The sequence below is a fragment of the Parasteatoda tepidariorum genome, chromosome 4, assembly GCF_043381705.1.
Source record: "Parasteatoda tepidariorum isolate YZ-2023 chromosome 4, CAS_Ptep_4.0, whole genome shotgun sequence".
In the NCBI taxonomy this organism is placed as follows: Eukaryota; Metazoa; Arthropoda; class Arachnida; order Araneae; family Theridiidae; genus Parasteatoda; species Parasteatoda tepidariorum.
This window is the reverse complement of record NC_092207.1, coordinates 13,110,384-13,134,115: the sequence shown is the minus strand read 5'-3', so window position 1 is coordinate 13,134,115 and position 23,732 is coordinate 13,110,384. Positions and strand designations below refer to the sequence as shown.

At 30.6% G+C, this 23,732-nt stretch overlaps 2 protein-coding genes across 2 annotated transcripts; one reads left to right on the top strand and one right to left on the bottom strand.

Annotated features, from left to right (window-relative positions):
- Positions 1-301: 301 nt before the first annotated feature.
- Positions 302-4,344, bottom strand: LOC107451675 (potassium channel subfamily K member 16-like). Its single transcript, XM_043051823.2, has 3 exons — positions 4,332-4,344; positions 3,316-3,492; positions 302-768 (listed from the first exon to the last, which is right to left on the bottom strand). Exons 1-3 carry the CDS (start codon positions 4,342-4,344, stop codon positions 413-415), a joined length of 546 nt encoding a protein of 181 aa, XP_042907757.1. The 3' UTR covers positions 302-412.
- Positions 4,345-9,244: 4,900 nt separating this feature from the next.
- On the top strand, positions 9,245-22,495 carry LOC122271241 (uncharacterized). The gene is made up of 4 exons (XM_071180543.1): positions 9,245-9,382; positions 10,622-10,786; positions 14,705-14,952; positions 21,500-22,495. The coding sequence occupies exons 1-4, from the start codon at positions 9,262-9,264 to the stop codon at positions 22,493-22,495; spliced, it is 1,530 nt and encodes a 509-aa protein (XP_071036644.1). The 5' UTR covers positions 9,245-9,261.
- Positions 22,496-23,732: the final 1,237 nt, after the last annotated feature.

Sequence of the window (23,732 nt, the reverse complement as noted above, 5' to 3'; positions counted from 1 at the left end):
TGTTACCGGTATCTGGCGTTGTTCCTACGCGTTGGCGCAGTTGCCCACATTGTTCTGTTTCTGAGTTGCAGTCATACGCATATACATAACATACATTATATACACAAAATAAATATTGTACCGAAGAAAAATATTAAGTGACGAGAATGATGTAAAATGATTTTAAATCTCTTAGAGTGTGCCACAACGTGAAAAAGTTTGTGGAAATTTTTTTCAATGTATAAATCTTGATAAATATTTTTATAACTTTCTAAAAATTTATCCAAGGATCGTACAAGCTGGCAGCTGAGAAACAGCTTATTACAAGCTATTCCTTAAAATATTACCCTATTAATAATTATGATTAGCTATTCCTTATTATCTTTATTACCGAAATATTATGCATTAAACTTGCCAATGAGGAATTTCCTTTTCAAATGAATTTGACCAACAAACCTGCAATGTAATCTCCAATTCCAACAGTAGTTACTGTAACAACAGTGTAGTAAATTCCATCCAAAAAACTCCATTCTTCTGTAAACATAAAGACTATTGACGGTAGAACAATTAAGACAACAGTCCACAATGCAAAGAATGCTGATCCAGCCAAAGCTCTTCCTGCAAGACCTGTTTCATCTGTTGGAACTAACCATATAGTTTTCACGTAAGCATTGGTGAAGCTATCTCCGAGTGCCTCACAGAAGAGAATGCTGATTGGAATGCCCAAAAATGCATAGATGACGCAAATGATTTGGCCGATAAGCGTTGCAGGAACTACATTCCCATAACCTGCAAACAGAAGTGATTGGCTTAATAACAACAACAACAAGTGTGTAAAAATTCTACAAGATGAAAGACAAACTTCAAGAGTTTAATTTTCCTTTCTCCTTAATTTCTTCCAAGAGAGATTTATCAACCGTTTCACTCCTCCTCAGAATAAACGTACGTTTATTCTGAAGTAACTGATGAACATGAGCAGTTTTGAAAAACTTCTGCTCTCGGGCATGCTCCAGTAGCTTAAGTACATGCGTACGTTTACGGTAGACGATGTGAAACGGTATTCATAATTAATTTCCATTTTCAATCTTACATTAGCAAAACTGAAATAAATAATTTATATCAATGGGTTTTGATTTCAATGGCTAGGTTAACTTAAAAATGAGATTTTAATTGTATTTTTGTTCGATCTAAAACAAGAGACGTAAGCTGCTTTTCTTCTGCAGAAAATTTTCAGCTCGACTGAAAATTACTCCAAAATTTCTTACAGAAACACATAATATCAGAAACATACACGCTTCTCAAATGTGATGTGCTTAAAGTTTCTTTTTCATGTCTGAGGAGCTATATTTTTCTTTAGATACATATGTGCACAGAAACATATAGTGTAATTTGTGTCATATTTGCAGAAATAGACAAGTATATCTTTTCTAAGAAATATATATTTTCTGAAACAAATAAGTAGGTAAAGTTCTTTAGAAATGTATACTAATTGAAATATCTATTTTGATTGTAATTTATACATACTCAATCTACTTATCTCGATAATGTCGAAAGAAAGAATGCTAGCGTTATAGTCAAATTATAAGCGGCTTACAAGAAATTTCTACCATAACGTTTCATAATTCTTAAGAGGGAGAAAAACTGACGACTCGATATGACAGAGCAATGAAGGATAAGTGCTTTCCTGAAGCTGAGAAGCTGGTCGCAAGAATCGCAGTACTTGCCAGAGAAATTCGAGATGAGCCTGGATTGTTCAAGAATATTCAGAATTCCATGCGTAAAAGCAAATTCAGCACTACAGTCGATGGAAGAAACTTCGAACACTTTCTTTGACCCTTATTCCTTTTTTTCTGCTTTTATCATTAAAATGAATATTACCTGCTGTCTTTTTCTGTAGGACATTTCTTTGTCCATCAGCTCTCCAGAAAAAGCATTTCTGAACCAGCGATGCTGCATGATTTCGAGTTCTGATCCTACTCTCCTTAAGAAATTTTGAAACGTTCAGCTTAGATACCAGACACTTCAGGTAACGAACTATTCAAGGGTTGATCAAAATAATAGAAACACTTCTATAATAACTCTATTTTATTTTATTTTATAACCGTCGTTGAACAGCCGACCCAATTTTATGAGTTCCGAATGCCAATGTTCAACTTCGTATCCTTGTAATTTTGAGCCCAATCCAGAAGACAAGGGAACTCCTAGACCGAGTATTGGGAGAAATTTTCCTTCGTGGAGGACTTTTTGATGAAGTTAATTCGCACTTACGTTACATGGAGAGGAAGACCACGAGAACCTCCCACGGTTAGCCTGAAGGCAAGGAGACTCAAACCCATCATCCGTCTCCCACTGAGGATATTTCTCGTCAGCACTGTGGTCGGTGCAAGCCAGATGCGGAATTCATATTGACTGGGATTTGAGCCCGGTTCGCTGTATTGGAAGGCGAACTCTCTATCCCCTGAGCCATCGCGGTTCTATAATAACTCCATGTAATTTTCCCCCTTTCGCACCAAATGATTTGGAAGATTTTACGTGGTAAAACTGTTGACACAATTTGAAAGATTATACCTGAAGCTTTTGAAATGGTGTCATTTTTACACCCATTCAAAGTTCGGATTGACCAAAATGAGAGTTAGAAGTTCTTAACTTCCATCTAGCTTTAATACCAGCCATTTTGAAATCATTCTACCTGATTCCAATATTTATAAAAAATAATTTTTCTATTAAATTTGTATTGAAAAAGGAACTCATATTTTATATTTCTGAGTTCATTTTGTTCGATGCAAGTTTTGTATGGTTAAAAAAGACACCATTTTTAAAAGCTTCAAGCACAATTTCTCAAACTGTGCCAACAGTTTTTCGATATAAAATTTTCCAAAACATTTGCTACTAAAGGAAAAATTGTTTACATTGAGTTTACTAACTGAAATAAGGGAGACGCTTCTCTACTGAGAAGCATTTCTATTATTTTGATCAACCCCTGTGAGTACTGGACCAGACAGAGGAACAGATCAGTAGTAAAATCAGTTTATATTTGCCTTGTTTTAGAGATGAGTTAAATATCCATGACTTTTAACTGTCTTCTGCTAATCTGAAAATTAGGCTCTTTGCAGGCAGCTGAGGTTACTTCGTAATACGCCAACAAAATTCAATGTAATAAGCCTAACAGATAACGTCGGCAGTTCACAAAGGGAGGATTTTCTAATTAGCCTACGTCATATATCAACCTAGTTTTGCTGTATTGTCATAACATAAACACACAAATGTCAGGAAAGCTCAAAATATAACATTGTAAAAGACATTTACAGAAACATATATAATATAGCAACACACTACCTATTTTGCTTGTAATGTCGAAAGAAAATACAGCAGCATTAAAGAAAGTCCAAGTAGGATTTTCTAAAGTTTCATTTTGCGAGGAAATAACAAGTTTCATTCCAGAATCCCATGCCGCAACTGCAGTGCTAATTTCCTCGATCGTAAAATTTTTCAGCAACAGAATGTTTTCCAGGCCTGAAATATAATAGAAAATGTCTTAAGTTTTTATTTTGCAGTAACATTTTCATTTCAATAATTTAGAATATCAATATTTAGGCTTTGTGTCAAATGCTCAAAAAGCAAATTTGAAACATTTTGTTTTTATCTCGGCGTAGCATTGTCGAAACTCGTTTTTGAAATTGTTAATGCACGCATACTTCATCTTAACACTTCTACAACTTAAAATACCATAAAAATAAATTTGCGAAGTTATTAACACTAAAAAGAGTGAAACTTAATATATATCTATATTGTCCAAAAGCAGTCAAAGTAACTGGATTGTGAAAGAATAACTAATGTGTAATGAAATTTGTTTAAAATTAATTTTTCATATTTTTTACATTATTTACAGTTATATAACAAGTTATTTGTAAATATCTATGCATAATAATAAATGCGGCTGTGTGTGTGTCTGTTTGTCTGTCTGTCTGTCTGTAATCACAATATATCGCCCCAGAAGCCTCGCCCAGGCACGAAACTCGGCACATAATTGTGTTTTGACATAATGAAGAAGTATTTTTTTTCTTTTTCAAAAATTTGGATTAGTTTTTTAGTCATGTTGTCTAGTAGAGTTATGTATAAATAAATTAGTTATGTTGTCTCTTAATAATGATATAATAAGGGTCGAGAGCCATGGAACAACTTTAATTGCAAGAAGGACGCCAAGACTCGAAAAGATTTATTTTGGCTCGGCGTATTAAGGGTATGTGAAGTAAAGCATTCCTGAAACTGCTCATTGGGTACCTGGGGTCTTGGAATTAGGATTCCACAATTTCGTGATCTTGACAATGTGATTAGTATTGCGAACAAGTTACTTTCACTCCCCATACAAGCTGGTACTTATCGATCTCAAATTGGGTATGTTACAAGCCACCTCTGGAGATCGAACCCCATTCTTTCAACATGACAGCTCAATGCCTTTAAACACTGGACCATTGTGCCTTTTTGACTTTTTAAGTGGTATTCAGAATTGCCAACTTGCTCTGATTTCTGGAAAGTTTTTTTCCCCAGTGGTAGCAAAGTTTGTGTCTTGATGCATGATTCTTATTTATGCAAATTCGATTTGATGTTATTTTGGCTACCCCTGCATATAGATAGTTCAGACCCTCATACATATTACCACTTTGTCCCACTTTCACGGATTGATCAGTGTTAACAAAATTAGCTAAAATTTCTTAATTAATTTTTAAAAAATTTCTTAATTAATTTTTAAAAAATTTCTTAATTAATTAATTTTAGTTTTGATTTCTCAATCACTTTTAAAAATATTTTGCGCTGTTGTCTTCCCTGGGTACACATTTACGTAGAAAACCCACCAAATCTACAGCTACGGATTGCATACATTATTGGCCTCCCAAATGTCGCCGACGTCGATAAATCCACCATGTAACTGATACAAGGATTTAGCCAAGTCATATCATTTACTTTACTTTAAAAACTAAAAATTTTTAGTTTTAGAACAGAATCTGATTACATAAATTGTTAACATGCCTTGTAACTCAAAATATTGTGCTTTCCCACAAAATTGTGGGAAGTAAAACAATTTCCGATTTTCTTTCACCTATGATTTGAAGTTGTCTGCTCTTTAAGCAAAAATAGGATGCAGTTTTTATTTTTTTAATTTTTTTCACATGCTGCTATGACAAAAGTTTATAAATGTTTTACTTACTAGAAAAATTGTAGCAAGTATTATTTGTTAGGTTTCCTTCCCCAATTTTTATTTCTGGCCAACGTTCGAGAGATAAGAATACAATGCCACCGATTTGCAAATATAAAATATACACAATTAATGTATGCAAAATTGCATTCCACATTTTGAAGTTAAAATAATTTTTCTATGCGTTTATAAAATGAATGGCAGACACTCATTTAACCATAGCATTCTCCGTGATAAATAGCTTTTTTAAGTTTTTTTATATTATCATGCTAATGTTAACTTTTTTAAGTTCATTATAACATATTTTTCATTTATATAGTGATATCTTTTTTAATCTTTGTGACTAATGACAAAAAATCCTTAATTTTTGAAAATGTGATTATTTTTAATTTTTTTCAATGTTATTTACACAAGAGAATGAATCAATTTGTTTATTTTCTTTTATATCGAAGTTTTCGTGCTAAATTAGGGAATACTTTCTGAAAGCTGATCAGCGTCCTTGGAAAACTTAAAAAACTGAAATTAAAATTTCCAAAAGAAAGGAATGCATCCTGAAGAGAACATTTGCGTTTATTCTATCTTATGTTTCAAATTCTATGTTATTCCATGTTATATATATATATATATATCCATATTAGATCGTCCAAAGATTTCATTAAATGAGCACTTTGTTCTTAAAAGAAACAACACACTCTTGGTAGAAAACAAAACTAAGTTAACTTTTTTTCCGTACTCGCAGCCACACTGCAAGAAACGTTCCGCGGTTTTAGTCGTTTTACTTTAGGGTTACATCATTTTTCAGCCGGCTTAGCGATAATTTCATTCGCCACCCCATGATCGACAACTTTAAATTTGTATTTTGACAACGTAATTTTTTATTTAACTGTAGTGTTAGCGAGAGAAATTAGAATAATGCTCTGTTTCGTCAATTTGTAAACGAAAAAATTTCATTTCTTTTTGAAACTTAAAGTACCTTTCAAAATCGAAAGAACTGAAATTTCTTAACTTGGAATTTCTTTACGATTTATCGGGTACCAAGTAATGAATACAGATTGAGCAGATAATTTAACATTATTAGAACTTGCTTATAACTTTGGCGGTAATTACAGTTGGCGTTTATAAACAGGCCTGGAAGCGAGACGGAAAAGAGAAAATACTGGTAGTAGAACTATTTCAATAATAGATAATTTACGAGAGGAGTAAATCTATTCTTAACAATAAACAATTCACTGAAATTAATTGATTCTCGGGGAAGAAGCAATTCAATATATAAATTGTATCCGTTAAAAAAAAATTGATAATTACGAGTATTTTATTATTCCCGAAAAAAACTAAAAAATGAAATTTATTTGTCACCAGTTTTTACTCTGTTCCGTCTTGATATATATGGGCTTTCAGCCCTGCTTATTAAGCAATTTTAATAGAGAACTCTATGAAGAATTTTATTCCGAAAATGAAATTTTGAAAAATGGAGAGAATCTATGTTGTTTTGCTGTTAACAAAGTATAATACTTCTTTGATATGCAACGTGGAATATATTTGTACAACAAATTTCTGTCTATAATACAAATAACCTTAAAATATTCAGTCGTAATTATTGTTTAATATGTTTTTAAATTCTGCACTTTACCAAATCTTGAAATTCTTTCATTTTTTGAATTTGTTTATTTATTTTTGTAAAATCTATAATTACTGAAAAATATTCCGAACAGAAACAACGAGACATGTTTAATAATTAACCAAAAATAAATTCAATTCAGATTTTCAGTTAAAAGTTCCTGTTCTAATAAAAACATATTACTATTGGTTGAATCTATAACTAATTGATCATTGATTTCCAGTAGACCCGTAAATGAAGTGACGTCAGCCTAGACATCTCTGTTCACAATTAGGAAGAAAAAAAAAACAGAGCTAATTTTCAAAATAAAACGTGAATAGAAAGTTATCATAAGCAGGAACTTAAAAAATCAAATAAAAACTTAGTGTTAAAGGCAGGAAAGTGTTTTGTAAACAGTGTTTGCGTTTAACTACACTATTATTTATTGATAAATAAATTTCTTTGAAAGAAAATAATGGATATAGAATGGCTTAAATCATTTCATCGGATATTTTTAGTCAGTAAGTTAGTTTTAACGTGACTATAATTTTTAATAATATAAAAATTATGCGAAATAAAAAACTGTGTTATTTTTATTATACCCATATCTTTTAAAAATATAATGCTATTTTTAATTATGAATTAAATAGGAGGTTATTGAAAGCTTATTTTATAGATCTAAATGCTTGGCTATCTCAGGTAAATAAATTATTTCTAAAACTGCGACAGTTATACAATCAAAAGACTACAAATTTGTCCATAAAGCATATGCATTTTTTCAAATATTTAAATTTATCACTCAATTTTTAATGTGATTAATTATGAGTTTAAGAACATTTTATTCAATTGCAGTAGGTAAAAAATATTAATTTTCTGATTGAGTTTGAATACAAGAGCTGGAATAAAGCCTGATTTAGCCACAACAGCTCTAAGCTGTGAATAAATGACATCAAGGTATTATGAGTATGACATCAAGATAGATAGACCACCGGGTGCCTTTCTTATTTGGAAAATTTTTATGTTCTTTCAGAAAATAAGGAAAATGACTTAAGCTTTTATAATAAAAAATCGATATAAAAGCTAAACGAAAAGGAAATATTTCATGTACAGTACAGTACTCCAACTACAGTACCAAATTCACGGGCAACCTATTTTTCACTCAAACTAAAATTATATTTTTAGAAAACTTTTATCAAAATAACGCAAATTTTTCTGTTAAGCATTATGTTTTTTTCCCATCAAAATTTAAACTTATCACTCAATTTTTTATTTAGTTATTAATGAGTTTTATAACATTTTATACAACTGCAGTAGATAAAAAGATTATTTTTCTGATTGAGTTAGAATACAGGAGCAAGAATAAAGCCTCATTTAGCCACAATTTTAAGTTGTTATATACTACTTATAGCACTTACAGCAGTATTCAAAAATATCCCCAAAAGCTAAGCCATTTTATGTATTGTATACGACTCTCCTAGCAGTACTACAGACCCAGTTTTTAATTGGCTGATATTAAAATGCTTTGCACAGTCCCGAAAAGAAAAAAAAATCCGTAACACTTATAAACCTATTGGGTCGAATTTTCCTTCTGTGTGGTTTAAAAAAATGTAGCGACATGTTGCAAAATAAGTTCCCACCGCTTTTTTTAAAATTTATTGAGTGCTTTTGGCATGATGGTTTAGATCCCTCGAAAGAAAATATTTTCTTCTACCAGAATCTATATTTTTAGAGGTAATTTGTGTTAAATCCAATTCCAATAGTGTGGAAGAAACTAATGTAGACTCATTGACTATTTATATTTTATTTTACCTTTCAGTAACAATATGGATTTACCTTGTTATTGAACAAAGCCCTTCAGCCAAAACATTTAATTATTATTTTACAGAATTTAAATACTTTCTTGATTTTTAAATATTGCACCAGGTCTTATATACAGGCGTTTATGTCATTTATCAAATGCATTTTAAAGACATTTTTAATCGAATTTGTTAAACCAAAAACCGTATAGTTATGCATAATTGTTGGCCTCACTTTGCTGAGTGATCATCACATGTGTTTATATCATGACTTACATATATGACATTCGCATATGTGTTTATATCATTTATCAAAACGCTGTTAAAAAAATTTAAGCTAAATTTGCTTAACCAAAAATCAAGTAGTTAAACATAAGAGTTTTATCACAGGAAAAATATTAGGGAAAAAATGTAAAATTTATTGACTATGGAAACGTATGTGCTACGTTACATAATCTTCTATCTTAGTGAAGCTAAAATTTTAAATACGTAGTAAAATTAATCAAATTTTTTGCGTCTTTAAAAGTGCCAGAAGACTATGATCATCTGAATCAGATATTCATGTTCTACGTTACATAATATTGTATCTTATAGAAAATGAAATTTTAGAGCGGAATAGATAGAATATATTTTGAATAACTGAACCGTTTTAATTCTTTGTATATTTAAAAGGTGCCAGATGGCGAGTTCTAGCAATGCTTTTTATATTGATATCCTATTTGTTGTTTGGATCTATTGTTCTCGGACTCTTGGATGGGAAATATTTATCAAAAAAACATTTGAAAAGTCGAATGACAACACATGCATTAATTAAAAGTGAGTAAATGCTTACACAACTCCTCTGAATGTTTAACAGTTATCAAATTTCTTTAACTAATTCATTTGAAATATTTTGTTTTGTATGTTAAAAATTATGCCCTCTGTTTTGGGATGTTAAATTTTTGATACATGAATCTGTATAAGTCTGTGCGATGAATCTGTATAAGTCTTAGAAACGTGAGATTTTCACCATGTACCGAGTTAATCTGAATTGATGGTATATGCGCAAGGTAGTGATAGAGGAAAACTGGATAAACGCAAAACGCCATTCATTCTATGGTCGGAATTTATTTTTAAAGTCCTATGGATGCTTCTCAGTTTGTGACCGAGTTCTACACAGAGAGGGCTCTCTCATTCATTGAAAAATGTTTTCAGTTACTCAAAACATTCTTTCTATGCCCAGTACCTTTATACTACATGACAAACGATCTTCTTAAGCGTTGGTGCAGTTACTGAATTACTTTCTTCTTGTAGACTATTGCGTGTATTGATCGAATGTACACATCTTGGGAGACTACAATGGTACTTATCGTGCAAACCAATCAGTCCAGCCAACAAATCATGCTCATCAAAACACCAATTTATTCATATGTATTGTTGAGACATTTCTATATCGCATCTTGATTGTGTTAAATACAATAGCCAGGGTATCATCTGACCGCATCTTGAAATCAAGATAAATTAAAAAATATCAATATTGGCTCTATTACATTTTCAAAAAAATAGGTTCAACAAAGTGTTCAAAAATAATCTCTCTACCTTCAACTAAATTTAGTAATAAAGGGTTAAAATGAATTTTGTTTACGTCTAAGTTGAATAGCTTGGAGTAGTTAAATTTTGATTTGTACATCAGAGGGGTTTAACCTAGCACAGTATTAACCAATGTAGCGTTTCGAACATAGTATGTCGAGATTTATTGCAAAAGCGCAATAGCGGGATATTATCACCACAGGTAAACTTGACCGAAAGCGTTTCGTTGGAAGAGTTAATTCATTTTTTTAAAAAGGGTTAAACGCTTAATCATTAAAGGCAGCAAGTTCGAATGATGTGATAGTTCAAAAAGCTCCAAAATGTTTGGCAGTGTGACTAAAAATTGAGAGTGATTTCTTTCCAGTGTCACGTGTTTGTGCCTCTTTTTCCTAAACTTTGGAGATTATTTTAGAGCATAGTTTTACATGCAAATATTTTATCATACCTGTACTTCTTGCGAATTATTAAGCATTTTCTCCTTTCTAGGTATGGTAGAGGTCCTAAGAGAAAAGTTCAGTTTTCAAGAAATTGAAGATAGCTTCTCTAAAGAACATTTTGATACATTCCACGATGAAAAGGAGATTGAAACCAAGTGGTATGAAGCTTATGAAAAATGCATTTTGCTTGCGATGCTCTTAATTGGATCCATAGGTAATGAAGTTCCTTTTTTCATTAAAAAAAATCTACATCAGAATGCGTCTAAAGATGACTCGATGACTAGAACTATTTCTGCAGGATGACTCGAACTATTTTCTCTAACTTCGATGCCTCATATAAATTAGATATAAGTATTTTTTTTTTGTATAACTTCTAACAATAAGTTCAGTTTTTGGAGTAGAAACATTAAGAAGTTTTATTAAGCTTTAAAAAGTCTGAAATTATTAATTAATTTGTATCAAAAAGTACGTTTCTGCATTTATTTTCCTTCTTTGCCAATTTTTTCGATTCGTCCTGTAGGAGTGGTGAGTAGATTTTCCCTATCGTAATTTGAACCGAGGTTCGATCCTACACGTGATAAAGGCTGGGTATTTGTTCGGATTAAACTCTTTCCGATAGTGTTTCAGAGGGTCCAGGGGTGATTGGGTAGTATGGTTTATAGCTCAGATGATTGATACCAATATCTGCCCTCTGATCTAAATTTATGGTAATGACTGCTTAGAGAATAGCCAGTATAGTCTGAGGATCATCATTTAAGAATTAATCTAAAACTGCCACCCATAGTCCACTAGTTTATTCCATTACAATGCTACATGGCATGAAAATTTTGAATGGAGTTCTGTCATTGATGGCAATACGAGTTTCAATCGTTCCCTAATCACTATTTATCAGAACTTATCTTGGAAATGGTACATTTTTCGACAAGCTAAAATGCTCAAGTTTCAATGAAGCTATGTGTTAGATGATAATACAAATTACAATTGTTTCCTAAATGTTGAAAGAAAAAATTCTCCATTTTTTTGCCATTCGAAATTTGAAATACATTCTGACATAAAAGGAGTACCAGGTACATAATGGAAAAAATAATAGCAGAATAAAATATAGTAAAAATTAAAAATTCATTTTTTTTTATCAGATTAAAAGTTTAGAAAATGATTTTATATTTATCTGTTTGAGAATTTTTGTTTCTAATTGCAGGCATTTTTCCCTAAAGGTTTCCATAGTATATGTTACAAGCAAATTCTGTCTTCATCTTTTGCTATTCGAAATTTGGTACACATTCTGATATAAATGAACTAACAGATATAAAACTAAAAAAAATAAAAAAAATAATGAAAAAAATACGTTTTTCAAGAAGACTAAAAAATAGACAATAAATTTACATTTGTGAGAGGAAAACAAAAAAAAATTTCCCCAATTTTCAAATAAACTTCAATTATCACCGTGTTGTTGTTTTAGATCTGACCAAGGCTGAACTAGATCAGCAACTTAACTGTTACGTATCTTGTTATACTCAAATAGACTATCACAAAAACAATATTGCTTCGGCTAGGTTGATAATGCTTATGCAAAAAATGGTTGAAAATGTGTGCTACTTGTCAATACTTCTGGTTACATTTGGTCTGGACAGTCTATTTGTGAAATAAGATATTAGCTTTAAAATATAAAAAAAAATTTACTATGTTTAAAAGCTAATAATACCTTTCTATTTAGCTTTTAAAATTCCTAGGAGAATTCCCAGGAACTTAAATAACTAAAATTTTCATAAGTTAGAGACGTTCCTATTAATCATTCATGCGTCTTTACATCTTAAGGCATTTAAAGTAATGACGAGAATTTGAAGCAGACATTGTTAGATTCAAAAATATTGTTCTGTACTAAATAATTACCAAGGCACATTATCGTTTCGTTGCTATTCCAAGACTTCTAATCTTGCATAGTTTCTAATCCTAATAAAGCCTAGAACATCGTACGTGCAAAATAAATAAAAATCTTTATATCCCTGTAGAAAACATTCCAAATATATAGTAAAAACAACGCTCTCCAAAGCATTGAAATATCAACTAACTCAATTCCTAGTATGATTTGTCTTACTTTTTTTGTTGCTACAACAACTAGATCACGTTTCTTAATTTCGAAATTCAATATGTTATGTAATAAAAACGATTAGTTTCTTTGAACTGTTAGCGCCCTCTGGATTATTGGAGTGAAGACGTTCCACCTTCTTAAATTAAGGTAATAAACTAGCTTGTATACAGACGGTTACAATCAAGTTCAGCTTTGGTCTTAGATAAAATTAATTTCTCAGTTTTGCTCTACTTCAAAAACGTGGTGCTAAATTCATTTTATTATATCTTTCATACTTTTATTTGTTATGGTTTCATGTAATCTCAACTTCTATCATATTAGGTTTTGATATTTTATGGCTTTTCTTTCTGAAGGTTATGGAAATGCCGAGCCAACACAGGGCTGGGGCGTTCTTTTGCTCCTAATTTACCTTATTATCGGATATCCGATTCAGTTCATAATGATTCGCCTACTGGGTCTTCAAATTAGATCTTTTTTCAGAAGAGTGTTGAACAGAGTGAAAGACTTTAAGTTTAGATACTTGCCCGAGCCATGCCATCATCTGAACATCGATTTGTATTTGACCATTTTTCTCTTCTTTCTTGCCATGGGTGTCATTTTCGTCTTCGGTCCAGCAGCAATTTTCGAGAGATTCGAAGACTGGTCATACACAGAAGGACTTTACTTTTCCGTCATCACGCTTTGCGCCATTGGATTTGGTGATTATGCAGCAGGTAGGGCATTTCTTCTTGTTTCTTTTTTCCAAGGATGAACCTGATAATAACTGTCTGTAAGGCTTGCTCATTACCTAAATTTCAACCTGATGGTTTAAATCTAATAATTCAAAGAGCTACAAAAAAGAACAATCGTTTGCGCTACGTAGCGTATTAAATTGCGACATTAAGAAAGGTAGCGTAGAAATATCAAAAACTAATTTTCCAGATGCATATAAGTTTTTAATTAAAAATGTAGTGATGTTTTTAGTATACGCTGAATTTACATGCTTTAAGACACAATTATGAATCCAATGTATTAATAATTATGACTCGGGTGTTACCAACTTATTTAAAGAATAACCAGTGATTTGCCCACTGTCTGCAAATTGATATGATGTCGTTATCCTACACTTACTCACAATTCTTAAACTACGAAATTAGAGTTTGAGTATGGCAACACTTGCAATAGTTGTTTAGCATTGAAGATAAAGATAGGCTGCTATTTTGAATGTTCTATGTAGAGCCAATGAAGCAGAAGTTTTTAGTGGTTGTCTTTTCACAATGTCGTGTCTGTTATCATAAAATATGTCCAAGCTGGTGTTACTTCACTTACCTCTCTACAGGTAATCCATCTATGATCAATCATTTACAGATGGATCAATAGAAATACGTTACTATTAGAGGAATAAAAACAAGCAACTAGTTGCCATTCACAACCACAAAGTTATGAAAATTTATTGATTTATTCCACTCAGTGATACAGTCCAGCCATTGGCTTGGATACCTCCAATGGTTGAAATTTTTTTAAAATGTATTAATTTATTCAATAGGCTAATTTAACTTGTTAGATTTTTAATCTAAATGTCAAAAAGAATTTCTTATATTTAATAGAATTAATCAATTTCGTGGATTTATGTTGTTTAAAATGTCTGTTTATTACTTTTCTTATGTGTCACCCTATATGGTGACACTTATGACAAACTTGGTTACAAACATAATTTATAAGATTCTTTTCTTAAAAAATTCGAAGTAGTTTATTATCATTAATCTTTAGGTTATAATGAAGTACTTTTATCTAGAATACCAAAAAGTAATAGGAATTATGGTAAGTCACTTGACAATCTTCATAGTATTTGACCAAAACGTATCAACTAAGAAAATTAAAAATACAATGAATAAAAATGGCAAAAATAATTGCAGGAGGAAAATTAGTGTAGACGAAGTATATGTGCTTATTTTTAAAAATTCCAATTTCTCTTACAACATATATTTTCATTTTTCAATTTCCAAATGACAATTGATTTTGAGAATGAACCGTATACACATTTTTTAAATTTTTTATGTATAGGGGTATCTTCAAGGGCTACAGATGCCTACTTATATTCCATTTACTCGGTGGCCATTTTTTTCTGGATAGTGTTAGGTATAGCCTATTTTGATACGTATCTTGAACTAGGATCTTACACTGCCGGAGTCTTCATTCTGGACAAACTTGATGGAAAGCGTGGCAAGAGAAAAGCTGCCAGGGACGATGCGAGCAATCTTTATAATTTGGTTGCTGATCTCAATTGGAAACTAGCAAAATATTGCCCAAGGGTACGCATCTATATATATTTTCAAAGATAAACAATATATTGATTTTGCAGGGTAAATTTTGGTACATTTAACATAACAGGGTGCATTTAACATTGCAGAAAGCAGAGTTGGCCGTTGATTACAGTAATCGATTACAACTGTAATTGATTACAGATAATTACAGCTATGTAATCAATTACTTGTAATCACGATTACAAGTAATCAATTACTTGTAATCGTGATTACAACTTTCAAAAAATTTTGATTACAGCTGTAATCATGATTACAATTTTGATTACAGTAATCAATTACTTGTAATCATGATTACAAGTAATTGCGATTACAAGTAATCACAACAAAAACGATTACAAGTAATTATGATTACAAGTAATCAAAATATATGATTACATGTAATCATGATTACATGTAATTTGATTACATGTAATTGTGATTACTTGTAATCAAACTATACGATTACAAGTTATTACGATTGTATACTATAGTCAAATTTTTTATGTAAGTATTCATGTGTTTACATATTTTTATGTACATAGAATGTACGCACGCATGAACGTACAATTTGCGATTCCTATACATACAATGTATGCACAAACGTTGTTTGTACGTACAATATTCATAATTATATTGTAATATACTTAATGCAATGCGCATATGCTTAGTACATATAATTATGCATTTATGATACATGTACGCATGTATGTTAGTTTGTACAAAAAGGCAATGTTTTGTATCTTTGTATACATAGACAATGTATGTATGAACGTATATGAAAATAATGTTTATGCGTTTGCATGCTTTTATGTACTTAAGTGCATATATTGTATAAATTTACGATAATAGCACGTATATACAATGTACGTTTGTATATAAAATTGTACGTATTTGCGTACAATATGTAAAAATGTTATTTAAAGGTACAATATATGCACATAGTTGCGTAAATAAAATGCGTACATGTATACATGCATATTTATATGTACATCGATATATGTGCACGCAAAGTATGTACTTATGTACAACTTACGTATGTACTTGTATAACTACATACTTTGTTAATACTTATGCGCATGTAATGCATGGATGTACAAAAAAATAGTTATATGCACAATGTATGCATGTGCATACAACGTATACATGTACATAATTACAAGTAATGTACAAATACGTGCGTACATTTAAATATATGTAATTACAATATACACATACATTGTGCATACATTAAAAAAATTTATATGAGTAAAGTTATTAAAATTTGTTTTAAAATTATTCTAAGGTATATGAAACTCGACCTCATATTTTTTAGAAAGCAAACGATAATTTTATTTGGAATTTCTAAATATTAATTCCACACATAAAATTTACCGTTTTTCTTACCATTTAAAAAATTTCTATGAATCATGCATTATGTTATAAAAAAAATAAATCTGTATTGTCAAACATTTCATGAAAATACCTGAAAATAATTTTTTATTCAGAGAATTTCAAAATGATATAGAACAATTAAAGCTGAAAACTAAATTTAAATATCGTTTGATTTTGTCATTTAACTTGCTTGAGTCATTAAAAGTTAACTTACATGCATTTTATTTATTGCATTGTACACATATTTAGACATAAATGTAATGTACATATGTATACGTGTAATGTATGTACGCATGTACAATGTATGTACATACATTCATGTATTGTACGTGCATATATAGTACATATGGATATGCATACATGGAACATACGTGTATTGTACATGTGTGGATACATTCATTGTACATATATACATTGCACCATATGCATAGATAGGGATAGCATGCATGTACACATGTAAAATTTGTACGAAAGAATTATGCCCAATATATTTATGCACATACGTACTGTATATGTACACACATATGTACATTATATGAACATTATATGTTCATTTCATCATATGTACATTATATGAATATACATCTGTACGCTATATGTATATACATCTGTACGCTATATGTATATACATCTGTACAATATATGCATCTCAAATGTGTGTATGTACGTACGTTATGCATGTCGAATGCATGTATGAATATATGTGAAATATAAATACGCCCAATGTACGTACAATAGTTCACAAATGTATTATGCATATTTGGATACTTACATTGAGCATGAACATATTATGTACATGTACATAAATACACTGGACATGCATATCATGTACATGTATACATACATATATTGTACATCCTACAGATATACCTATATTGTACATGCATACATATATTGTACTGTTCATAAATAAATTGCACATACATGCATGGGACATGCATTGTACAGACAATGTATGTATGTTCGTACAAACACAAGTACTTGTATATACATGCGTACATGAACATAGATATACATTTTACATACACAAATATTTGCATAAAATGCATATATTCATTGTGTATAAATGTACATGCCTACATTGTTTGCACATACATACGTAATTATTATCTATATACATACGTACATATATTTTATACCTACAATATAAGTGTATGTACATGTGTGTGATACTAAAATGTCTGAACATATGCACTAGATAAAATCATATGTACATACATTTCAGTTACATTCATTTGTACGTATACAAATACGTACAAAATGCAGTACATGTTAATACGTGCAAAATGTATCATTATAAAATACATTCTACTATCTACTGTAAAATATAATCATTTATAAGAATACAATAGTCTTGTAATCGTGTAATTAGATTACATGTAATCATAATTACATGTAATCAAATTACATGTAATCAAATTACATGTAATCATATATTTTGATTACTTGTAATCATAATTACTTGTAATCGTTTTTGTTGTGATTACTTGTAATCGCAATTACTTGTAATCATGATTACAAGTAATTGATTACTGTAATCAAAATTGTAATCATGATTACAGCTGTAATCAAAATTTTTTGAAAATTGTAATCATGATTACAAGTAATTGATTACTGTAATCGACTATGTAATCATGATTACAGCTGTAATCAAACTTTGTAATCACGATTACAAGTAATTGATTACTGTAATCAATATTGTAATCATGATTACAGCTGTAATCAAAATTTTTGAAAATTGTAATCATGATTACAAGTAATTGATTACTGTAATCAAAAAATGTAATCGATTACATTTTTGGCCAACTCTGGCAGAAAGGCACGTCTACATTATGATTAGGGCTGCAAGTTTGTCGCGGGAAAAAAGACCTCAAATTCGCAGGAAATTTTGAAAATTACACAAATTCTAAACATAAAAAAATTTATTATATAAATGATGCAAAAGACAGAAATTGCGCAAATAATAAAAAAAGCTTAAAAATACACAACAAAAGTATTTCTTTGAATTTCAAGCAATATTAATATTTTTATTTAAATGAACAGAATTTTGGCTTGGTCATATTATTGTCATTTATCCTTCGTCTTTCATCACTTAATACATTTTTATACTTAGAAAACGATCTTTTAGCGTCAACGCTGTTTTTAGACACCGACAAACTTCGAATTCTCACTTTTGCCTATTTTGGAACGTTCCGGTCTTTGATTTCCAAAACTCGATCAATTTTCCTTTACCAACGCTCAATTCCTTGACCGCTGCTTTGTAAGAAGTAATTGCCGTGAAAACTCAAACATTCTACATTCAAACTACTTGTTACAAGTCCCTACTAACTACTAGTCCCCCCCCCCTTTATCTAAGAAACTGACCCATATTTAAGAAATCACAAGAAGCCGCCTAGAAAAAATTAACTGGATGTGTAGAAAGGCAGTAGAAATTTCATTGCCCAGTATAGTATGCGCAACAATTTTTCTGTCAAAGATTTGATTTAGACCGTTTTCCTTCTTTTGTGATTCCAATTTCTTTTGTACTCTTACTGACTTCAGGAAGGTAATTACCCTCCCTAAGTGTAGAAAGACCACCTTAGTTGACAAGATTGTGATTATCTCTTATCTCTGAACTATTTTCACATCATTTTGCTATTGATTCACTCCCCTAAATATCTAATCAATTTTACATGTTCAATTTAAGGTTCAGGAAAATAAAAAATTCTGTTTAATAAAAATAATAAATAAAAAATGAAAAAAAAAAGAATCAAATTTTAAGCAATTTTCGCGCAAGTTAAGACATATTGAGAAATTCGCGGATTTTTGGAAAAAAGATAACAATTTCGTGGAAAACATCGCGGAAATTCGCGCCGCAACAAACCTACAGCCCTAATTTATGATTAAAATTGTGAAATCCCAAAACGTAGATCAAAGAACAAAATAGGCGGGAAAAAATCACTTTTCGTACCAGATAGTGGGGCTTCCAATAGAGGTAGTAAATTAATAAGCAAATCAAGTGGGAATTTTTATGATTCAGCCACCAATTCGATTTACATAATGTTTACGCATTGAATATCAGATATCTATTTATGTATTTGAGTTTTCAAATTAGGGCTGCGACCAGAAATATTCCATGATATATTCGAAAAAAAAAGAAAAATAAGAATAAAATTTTATGATATAAATTTTACGGTCTCTTTAATTATTTTGGCTGACCTTTGGGAGTCCTGAGATAGTAATGCCTCTTTATTTAATTCTTTTGTTCTTAGCGTCTTCATGGACCTAGTTATATTATTGCTCAAGGCTTTTAGGTCCCGAATGGTCCTTTTACCTTTTCATCTTGATTTCTGAAGTCGGGAAGTAATTTTCATCATGAGTTTTGGAACAGAAGGAAAGAAAAAGGAAAAATAACGTTAATACAATCATGTTATAGAAAAAAAGTAAAAATAACTATTTGCTGCAATTGCAACGCCTTTGACTGAATTGCAGCAGCAAAAAGAAATCAGAGTTCTGAACAGTCATAGAGAGAGAAAAGACTAAGCGCCAATTGCTTGCAGTGTTATAATTTAAAATTATAAATTAAATTATAAGTAGGGGAGAGTGGGGTCAATTGTAACAGGGTACGATTGTAACAGAGCAAAAATTTCGAGTGTAGCGTTCTAGATTTGGTTCCTAGATGGCGCACAAGGTGTATTTAATAAATCTACATGTACACCCCTGCTGGCAACCATTTTTATGTACTTTTGAAAGAGTTACATCACAAAAGATATTTTCAAGCTACGTAAGTACTTTTTTTGTATTAGATTATTGTATTGTAACAAAGTAATTTTGTTTAAACAAATAAAAATTATTAACCGAATATGTAAGTGGACACCTTAATTACATTTCAATAAAAAAAGAATTAGTTTTGTTAATTAACTAGCAATGTTTTTAACAAATGAAGCTGAAATGGCGTCTTGGGGACGATTGTAACAATAAGTAAAGGGACGATTGTAACAGCTGAAAATAAATAATCTTATGTTTACAAACCATTACTTAACTCTTTAAGAACCACCAATAGTTTCCTATATCATTTATATTATGTTGCATGTGCATTATTTTATTTGTCACCTTTCACAGCATAAATTAAAATTTTTAACCCCTTAAAGTTAAAAGTTTAACCCTTTAGGTCTCTGCTCATTATTATTTTTACTCCTAAAATATCACTACTATTTTGATCAATAAAAAAATATATCACAACTATGATAATATGTATAATTAACTATGTTTTAGTTGAATTTATGAACTGTTACAATTGACCCCGTAAGTGGGGACAATTGTAACAAGTGCACGACTGTCAAAAATTGTTAATAACTAATATAATAACATTTAAAATAAGGAAATTATTATTTTTTCTAGTAGAGAATAGTTTACTTTACTCGTCTGTCAATTAATACTAATAATATATTGGATTTTTTGTTAGTTAAAAATAGTTAAGTAAAAAATGTTACAATTGACCCCACTCTCCCCTACTAATAAAAGATTGAAATTTATGAAGAATTAATTGAATTTATCTGATAAAATAGCATCGCCAGTGAAAAAGTGGGCTAGAGGTCTGATTTCGGAATCTTTAATTAGCATTTCTGATTTAAAAATATTGTTGCAGTTTGCGGCTGAGCATTTTTGTACTTTTTTTTATAAAATTGTGTGTTAAGTGTCATTAAAGTTCCAGTAAAGATCTTTAACACTAGATTGACCAAGGAAGTCATTTTGACTGCTTTTCAATTTCAATTAGAAAAAAAATGATGTGTATAATGACACAATTTCTTGGAACTTTGTGACTTTTTGCACAACATATAATTTTTTTTATTGTTAATATTTACTGATAACTCGTTATACAACTGTATATAATATAAAAATTAATTTTAAACAAATTTCTTTACTCATTAATTATTCTTTCACAATGCAGTCATTTTGACTGCTTTTGGTCAATATAGGTATATGCTGAAATAAATATAATAAATCTGAGAATTGAGTTTATTTGAGTTTCAAAAGTTTATTTTAATTTACTCACAAATCAAAAATTTTTGAATTATCATTTAATATACATATATATCACATAGATTTAATCTATAGAAACGATTTGTGAGATGATTTATAGTTATACCCATTATTCTTCGGAAGAAACTAATATGATATAATCATTGAGTTAATTATTTTTTAGGAGTTCACGAAACACAGAGTATATCAAAAATTTTTAGACATCTACGTTGATAACCCAGAGCAAATAACTGCAGAGCTTATGCAGGAGTTGCACCAGACATCACAAGAGTTAAAGGCTATTTCTGGTGACAAGTTACTTCAGTTCCATCTTTCTGAAGTAAAAAGTCTTTTCGAGGAAGATGATGATGAAGCCCGATCCGAAAGCGTCTTTGCTCGGGAATTGAAAAGCCAGACTGAGAGGGGACGATCTGCTAGAATGACTCTCTCTCCTTCTGGAAAGCTCCATCATATACCGCTTAGTTTACTGACTGCAGATAAGAGATTGAATAAAGAACTGCCCGAGACAGAATCTGCTTCATCAAGTCTGTCTGACAGAAGCAGAATAGAAACTTTATTAGAAAAAAGAGAGGTATCAAGCGAAGTCTCAGGTGCTGGAGTTGAAGAGGAGAATGAAGAGGATAGATGCGAAGAAACGCTGGATGCAGATAGCAATGCGAGTAAAGAACTATCCGATACTGAATGCGCTTCGCCAAGTTTATCTGATAGAAGCACAGTTGAAACCTCAGAAAAGGAAGGTGAGGTTTTAAAGAGATCAAAAAGCTCTGAAGCTGAGGTTAAGAGTGGAGAGGATCGAAACGAAAAATTGCAAGTTGCAGACAGAAACTCGAGTAAAGAACTAGATGAGTTTGCATCGTCAGGTCATTATGACAAAAGAACAATTGAATCTTCATCAAGGAAAGGAGAGGTTTCAATTAAAACCTCGATTGCTGAAGCTGAGGAGGAGTATGACGAGGAACGAAATGAAAAAATGAGGGCTGTTGATAGCAACACGAGTGACGAATTACCTACAATTGAACATGCTTCATCAAGGTCATCTGATCGAAGCTCAATTGAAGACGCAGAAGAGAAAGGAGAGGTTTTGAAGAATTCACCAAGTGCCGAAGTTGAAGAGGAGCAAAAAGAGAATCAAAGCAAGCATAATAAAGAATGTGACTGAATAATTTTGAGAGACGTAAAAATGTGGAGACAAATTTAAACGCTTTTTATTATTGCTGTTATCTATGCTTGATTTATCCACTCTTTTAATAATAATCTACGTTATTTAGTTTATTAGATTAAAAGAAGTTAAGATTTAAAAGGAAAATTTTGCTTTCAAATTCAAATGTCAAGTTCAGAAATAACTAAGTAAATAAATAAAATTAATTAAATAAATATAAACAAATAAATAAAGTAATTAAATAAATAAATATAAAACTTAAATAAATGAGCTAACTAAGTAAACAGAACAAATAAATGAAAGACTTGATTGTAGAATATAGTAAACTAAGTTTTTCTTAAAAAAGAAATTAGCATCCTAGTTATACTTCTTGGATTGTTTCTCATACATTTTTTACTCTGAATTCAATGATATTGAATGAGTTGAATGAATGACGGAAAGTACAATTTCGTACTTGTAGCTATTGATACATCTGACATTGCTATTTAAGAGTTAAGTTTTTTTAAGGATCAGACAAGTTTGGACACATGACGCTTTTGATTTTGTTGAAATTTTTAGCATGCGTTCTTAATGCATGTTCTTCATTTGCTTTTAAAATTTTGTGAAAATTTTTTTCTCACGATTTTGATCTGTCAAAACTAAAGATCCTTCGAAATGTTTTTTTTTAAAACTAATCTATTTACAAGAAGTGGTACATTTTGTGAAATGAGTGAACTTCGGCTCTGATCATTAATTTGTTCCATTATTTTAACCCTAACTATTAGAACATAAATACTTCCAGTGGACTTTTGTATCAAGGGTAAGAGGTCATTTAAAAATGTTCGAAATAATGCTATTGACTTTGACCATAAATCTACTTGAGCTAACAGTGAACCATAAAGGTATATATGTCTGTGAATACATGCTAATAAATAAGGCTTAAATAACATATGTGTGGTGTAAATTTGGCATGGCCTTAAAATTGAACTTAAAGTAACAAGAAATTGAAATTTTGCAAAACCTTAAAAGTAATTAACTATTGTCGCCAAAACTTGACAAGTATGAAATTTGCTGGAAAAGTAGGCTAAGCACTTTTCCAGCAAATTTTATACTTGTCTAGTTTATCAGAAAGAAAATCAATTCTCTGATCTCAGGTTATAGATTTAACTTTTAAATAATATGGTCTTAAATTTGGAGGCCCATACGCGAGTAATTGAATATCGAAATATTTATCGAAAAGCTCTAGATATTATTGTAA

Coding starts and splice junctions, on each gene's coding strand:
- LOC107451675 (XM_043051823.2), bottom strand. Junction 769..3,315: donor CGACATTACAAGCAAAATAG/GTAGTGTGTTGC, acceptor TTCTGTTTGCAG/GTTATGGGAATGTAGTTCCT.
- LOC122271241 (XM_071180543.1), top strand. CDS start 9,262: ATGCTTTTTATATTGATATCCTATTTGTTGTTTGGATCTATTGTTCTC. Junction 9,383..10,621: donor AACACATGCATTAATTAAAA/GTGAGTAAATGC, acceptor TCTCCTTTCTAG/GTATGGTAGAGGTCCTAAGA. Junction 10,787..14,704: donor GCTCTTAATTGGATCCATAG/GTAATGAAGTTC, acceptor TTTTATGTATAG/GGGTATCTTCAAGGGCTACA.